Source organism: Talpa europaea (genome assembly GCF_964194135.1).
Source record: "Talpa europaea genome assembly, chromosome: 9".
Classification (NCBI taxonomy): domain Eukaryota; kingdom Metazoa; phylum Chordata; class Mammalia; order Eulipotyphla; family Talpidae; genus Talpa; species Talpa europaea.
Window position 1 is genome coordinate 23,584,327 of NC_140076.1, and position 6,244 is coordinate 23,590,570.

Sequence of the window (6,244 nt, forward strand, 5' to 3'; positions counted from 1 at the left end):
ATTTTATTTATTTTTTTAAAGATTTCTTTATGCACACAGAATTGGGGTTCAGGTCAGAGATGTGGGGGGGTGAGAGGATTCACCAGAAACAGAATGGGGGCAGAACAGTCAGATCCACTGACACACACTGCTGAGGGGAGCAGCGGGCGAGGCATGAGAGGTCTGCTTCACCATGTGGGTAGCTCCCTGGCCGGGGATGGAACTCATGCTGCAATGACTGCGGATAGTTTGAAGGGTTGCGTCTTAACCTCTTGTGCCACCCGGGAGGCCTGACAGTATTTTTATTTTTATTTTTAAAGACTTATTTATGCATACAAGAGCTGGGGTACAGGCCCGAGGTGTGGAGGGTGAAAGTGTGGAGCAGACCGGGGGAGTGGGGAGCAGACCAGGCAGATTGACTGAAATACACTGCTGAGGGGAGCAGTGAGCGAGACAGGAGAGGTCTGCTGCGCCATGTGGCTTGCTCCCTGGCCGGCCGGGGATCGAACTCGTGCTGCAGAGGCTGCGGATTGCTTCATAGGGTGGTGCTTACCCCCTTGCGCCACCAGGGAGGCCCAGTATTTTTATTTTAAGATAGGAAACTGAGGCAAAATGAGATTAACTTTCCCAGAACCATTCTGACCCCACCCGGCGTGGGTCCACAGTGCTGCATTTAATCACTACTGGGGTGCCCTGATTTTCTCTAGTGTGACCTTGGTCAAGACCTCAACCAATCCGAGCTGTCCTGCGAGTGCTAGGCACCGGCCACCCGGGAGCAGGAACTCCCTAAGGCGTTACTCTGGGGAAAGCCAGTTTCAATCCGTGTAATTCGCCCAGAGGCCGGCTGGGACGGCCCGCGCAGGCGCAGATCGATGGGTTTGGTTTCTACGGTTTCTCAGGCGCGACGGCGGAGGGAAGGTCGGCTGCCGGTGTCGCGCCGCAAGTGTCGTGCTGCGGGCGTCCTTTGCGGCAGACCTTCGCGTCGCGGACCGATCGTGCTGTTGCGGCGGACAGAGGGGAGACAAGGGCACCCCGGGAGAACGGTAGGGGCTGCGTTTCTCCGCCGGGCAATTTAGGTTCAGGCGCTTCCTTCCGCGATCTAACACACTTCCTCCTGCTTTGCTAGGGGTCCCTTTCTTACAGGCCCCAACTCCGCGCGAATATTCTGCTTTCCCAGGCCCGTTCCCCACAGCGCCGATGTCCCCGAACCTGCGGACCGCACCTCTGTCGGGTCTCTTTCCAGGTTCATTTAGCTTCTACAGGAATCCTTTGGCCTTCTCTTTCTTCATTTGAAGTCCACGCTTCTCTTAGGGAAGCTTTCAGGGCTTTGAGTGATGTAGGCCCCGCCAACCAAATAGGACGCTGCATTTTGTTCTTCCGGATATGCTCTCTGCACCCCAGACACCTCTGGGCCCTCAGTGACCCCCCACACATACCCACCATCTCCCGCTGTAACCCGTGCTGTCCCTTACTGGGATATTATGCCCTCGGATCTTTTGGCAAACTCAGCCCATCATAAAGACATTTTCAAGTCTCCTGAGCAGAGTTGGTGCTTTCTCTCCTTGGAGCGCTTAACCCTACTGTCCACTGGGCTCTCAATGCCCTGTGTGCCTACATTCTACCTTACGTTGCAGCTGCTGCACCCCTCTCCCCACATCCCAGTACCTGGACAATACTAAGTAACGTTATTACTTAGTAAATGATTAAAAGAATGGGGAGAAATTTTTAAAAATTAAATCCATCTATAAATGTACCATTCGTACAGAAGTATATTGACTTTTTTGTTCATGCTTCCTTCCAGTTTTCTTTTCCAGACCATTTTTGCTTGGCATAATTGTAGTCCCTTTTGTTCATGTACATTAAAAACATTAAAACATGTTTCTTGTGTATTCTTTTCTCAATGCATATCATATTCTACTAAGTGGCACCTGGATTAAATTATCCATTTCTCTGTTGTTGCTCACTTAAGTTGTTTGAAACTTATTTTCCCAACAACTACTGGGCCTCTGTCTGGTCCTTGCCCTCATGCCAGCCATTGTTCAGTAGAGGAGAGATTCCAGTAAATAATCCACTATAGTGGTGTGCAAAGTACTCCAAAGGGAAGTTGAGGATGCTAACAAAGAGGAGGGACACTAATTGCAGGATTACTTCTCAGGAGCAGTATCATCTAAGTTGATACGGTGATGTTGAGCATGTAAAACATGTAAGGAAATGTTTTTTTGTTCATTTTAAGTGTTCTTTTCAGTTCTTCAGGTTTAAAGGTTTGGGATTTTTTTTCCTTTTTTTTTTAAAAAGATCTATTCATTTATGCATACAAGTGCTGGGGTACAGGCCAGAGGTATGGGGGGAGGGGCTGAGAGGATTCACCAGAGACAGAGTCGGGAACAGAATAGGCAGACTGACTGAAATACACTGCTGAGGGGAGCAGCGGGCGAGTCAGGAGAGGTCTGCTGCGCCATGTGGGTAGCTCCCTGACCGGCCAGGGATTGAACTCATGCTGCAGAGGCTGCAGACAGCTTTATAGATTGTGTCTCAACCCCTTGTGCCACCAGGGAGGTCCCAGTTTTGGGATTATTGATTCAAAAAAAACACTGACTTTCGATAAAAATGACGATTAGGCCTCCCCTTGTGGCGCAGCAGTTGAGTGCTGGGCTGCAAGGCTGCCCGCAGCCTCTACAACCTCTGCAGCGCCAGTTTGATCCCCGGCCACTGGCAAGGGTCCCACAAAAAGATAAATAAATAAAATAAATAAATAAAAATCACTTAACATAGAGAAAAAATTTTTTTAAAGATTTATTTATTTATGCATACAAGAGCTGGGGTACAGGCCAGGGATGGGGGGGAGGGAGGGAGAGGATTCACCAGAGACAGAGTGAAGAACAGAACAGACAGACTGACTGAAATACAATTCTGAGGGGAGCAGCAGGCGAGACAGGAGAGGTCTGCTGCACCATATTTCTCCCTGGCTAGCCAGGGATCGAACTTGTGCTGCAGAGGCTGCGGATTACTTCATAGTGCGGTGCTTAACCCCTTGCGCCACCAGGGAGGCCCAATATAGAGAAAATCTTTCTGCAGTTTTTTAGTTCTAGTTCTCCTTTCCTTGGGGATTTATGAAAAAGCACAGAAATTTACCATAAACTAGGAGAACCTGTCTAATGAAAAACTTTGGAGAAAAATTGGGAGAATAGTATAAAATCCCTTTCTAGAGGACTGTTTATCATAACTATCACATTTTTCTTAGGAATTACTCATTTATACTTTTATTGGCATGATTTCTTTTTTTCTCTTCCCCAGCAGTCATGCCTTTCTTTGATGTGCAGAAACGGCTGGGCCTTGACTTAGACCGCTGGATGACAATCCAGAGCGCTGAGCAGCCTCACAAGATTCCATCTCGCTGCCATGCTTTTGAAAAAGAGTGGATAGAATGTGCACATGGAATTGGTAGTATTCGAGCAGAGAAAGAGTGTAAGGTGGAAATGGATGATTTCGTAGAATGTCTGCTTCGGCAGAAAACGGTAAGGAAATGGTAGAGATGGGAGGTGGTTTCTTTGGGACTGTTTTTAAGTGTTTTAGATTGGTCATTGGGCAGTGGTTGCCCAGAGTGAATTGGCAAAACATTTGTGATAAAACAATTCCTCTACTTAGGTTCCATGTCAAGGAAGTTATATGTCTTCAGGTCTGAGAAAGACTTCTTGTTCAGTATTTCCCCTCATTTCTCACATATTTTCCGTAGCATTGTACCCCACGATAGCCACCTGGTTAGAAATTACGTGTGTGTATTTCCATCTTTACAGTAGGATGTGACATAATCTCAACCAGCCTTGGATGTTTGTCCTTGAATATCTTTGGGTGAAAGTATTTCAGATTTATTGAATCCTCATTAGGAAAGAAGTGAAAACATACATTGCTATTACATTGAACCTGATATAACCACCTCTGGATTCATTCCTACTCTGGGGTAGATAGGAGTATTAATGAGGTGGCTTAGTTGAGCCTGAACAAAGGTTCAGAGGGAAAGGCTGTAACAGCATGACATCCACCTCCTCCTGCTGAAAGAATTACATAACATATACACTCTGTTCTCTCTTAAAGAAATCACTGGGTGTGAGCTGTTGTTTTGCCAATTTCAATGTGCTGGATATAACAAGTAATGTTTTTATTACAGCTTTTTGGTGTCACAGTTATCTGTGACAGTTATCTATATTAAAACTTTTTTATTTCTTTAACTTCTGTTATTAGCATTTGATAGAGTGAAGCCAAGCTTCGAGGAAAGAAGGGTTTTTAATTTTGTATTGATCCCTGAATATTGATCATTAGTGAGTAATAATAGGAATCCTGAGGAATAATGAGTGTCATTGTTGGCCACTTACCACTGTTTAGTTCCCAGCATGTCTTCTCAGTTATTGCATTGCTCAGATTGAGACTTTACTCCTCATGGAAAATATACACCAAGAGGGGGCAGTGCAGTGGGGAAGAACTGGGAGTTACGAAAACTGGGCTTGGTACTGCTTCTTGCTACTAGTTTAGTGACTTCAAGCAAGTCGCTTCCCCTCTTGGTCTTGATTTACTCATCTGGAAACATTAAAGAGTTATCCTAAGATCATATTCTCATCCTGGGAATTTATGAATTGATATGTTACCATTTTATTTATTTATTATTTATTTATTTATTTTTTTAAGATTTATTTATTTATACAAGAACTGGGGTACAGGTCAGAAGCGCGGGAGGGTGAGAGAATTCACCAGAACCAGAGTGGGCAGCAGAACAGGCAGATGGACGGAAGACACTGCTGAGGGGAGCAGCGGGCGAGGCAGGAGAGGTCTGCTGCACCATGTGGGGTTCTCCCTGGCTGGCGGGGAATCGAACCAGCGCTGCAGAGGCTGCGGCCAGCTTCGCAGTGTGGCGCTCAACCACTGCGCCACTGGGAAGGACCTTATTTATTTATTTTTAAAGATTTATTTGTTATGCATACAAGAACTGGGGTACAGGCCAGAGGTGGGGGGGGGTGAGAGGATTCACAGGGGGATCGAACTCGTGCTGCAGTGGCTGCGGATAACTTCATAGATTGCGTCTTAACCCCTTGCACCACCAGGGAGGCCCCCCTTAGCAGTTTTTGATCTTGTTACAGTTTTTGTAAATTCCTAGATTCCTATATGTAATAGGAACATTTCAGTTGCTAATTTTCAAGGAGGTATTATTATGTATAATAATAGGACATTATTTGTTGGTTTTTTTTTTTTTAAGATTTTTATTTTTTATTTATACAATAGCTAGGGTACAGACCAGAGGCACGGGAGGGTGAGAAGATTCACCAGAGACAAAGTGGGGAGCAGAACAGGCAGACAGACCAAAAGCACTGCTGAGGGGAGCAGAGGGCATGACAGGAGAGGTCTGCCACACCATGTGGGAATCTCCCTGGACGGCTGAGAATCGAACCGCCACTGCGGAGGCTGCGGACAGCTTCACAGCGCTGTGCTCAACCAGCTGCGCCGGGGGGAAGCCAGCAGGACAGTATTTGTTATAAGTCTAAGGAAGCTATTTCAAGTTAGTTCTTAAAGAGGGGTTTCATCTCAGAGACACTTTAACGCTCTTTAGGATGAGAAGCTTAAATGGTTTAAAAGTAAATCAATTTTCATTCTGTTTCTCCAGCCCTCACTTTCTGGTGCACATTTTGCCCCTAATTTTATACTTTTTCCTTTGACAGATCCGTCGCCTGAATGCCATCAGGAGACAGAGGGATAAGCTAATCAAGGAGGGGAAGTACACACCTCCACCCCACCACTCGGGCCAGGATGAGCCTCGGCCCTGAGCAGAGCAGCTGTGATGACTGGAGGTGGATTTTCATGTTCTCTTTTCTCCTCTAGAAAGTTTATTTACTGACAACCTCTTTGTGAAAATGTCTAAAAATAAAGGCTTGTTCCATCTTACTCTATTTTCTCTTGGATCATACTTTTTTATAATGAGATTGCAACCTATTTTTTAAGTTTAGAAAAATGCCTGTGCCTTATAGCAGCTAGGGAATAATAAGCAGCATCTAATGAACACTTACTGTGTATGAGGAACTTTAAAGAGGTTATCTCATTTAATAAATTGCAGTGTTCTTAGTGTTTTCATTCTGGTTTATTTTCTACAAAAAACAGAGTTGGCTGGAAGGGAGAAGCAGTAGATAGAGTGGATGTATGTTTACTATAAGGCCTGTGAAGTTAAACTTTAAGGCTAGGGAAATGCCAGGTTCAAATAACTTAATTTTTTTTAAAAAATATT

General features: G+C 45.3%; 1 protein-coding gene across 2 annotated transcripts; it reads left to right on the plus strand.

The window, feature by feature from the left end:
* Positions 1–816: 816 nt before the first annotated feature.
* On the plus strand, positions 817–5,856 carry NDUFS5 (NADH:ubiquinone oxidoreductase subunit S5). Of its 2 annotated transcripts, none has more exons than XM_084242746.1 (3): positions 817–1,022; positions 3,277–3,494; positions 5,685–5,856. In XM_084242746.1, the coding sequence occupies exons 2-3, from the start codon at positions 3,279–3,281 to the stop codon at positions 5,787–5,789; spliced, it is 321 nt and encodes a 106-aa protein (XP_084098872.1). In that variant the 5' UTR covers positions 817–1,022; positions 3,277–3,278; the 3' UTR covers positions 5,790–5,856. The 2 variants fall into 2 exon arrangements, with proteins under 2 accessions (XP_084098872.1, XP_084098871.1); XM_084242745.1 differs by having other exon boundaries at positions 989–1,022; positions 3,274–3,494.
* Positions 5,857–6,244: the final 388 nt, after the last annotated feature.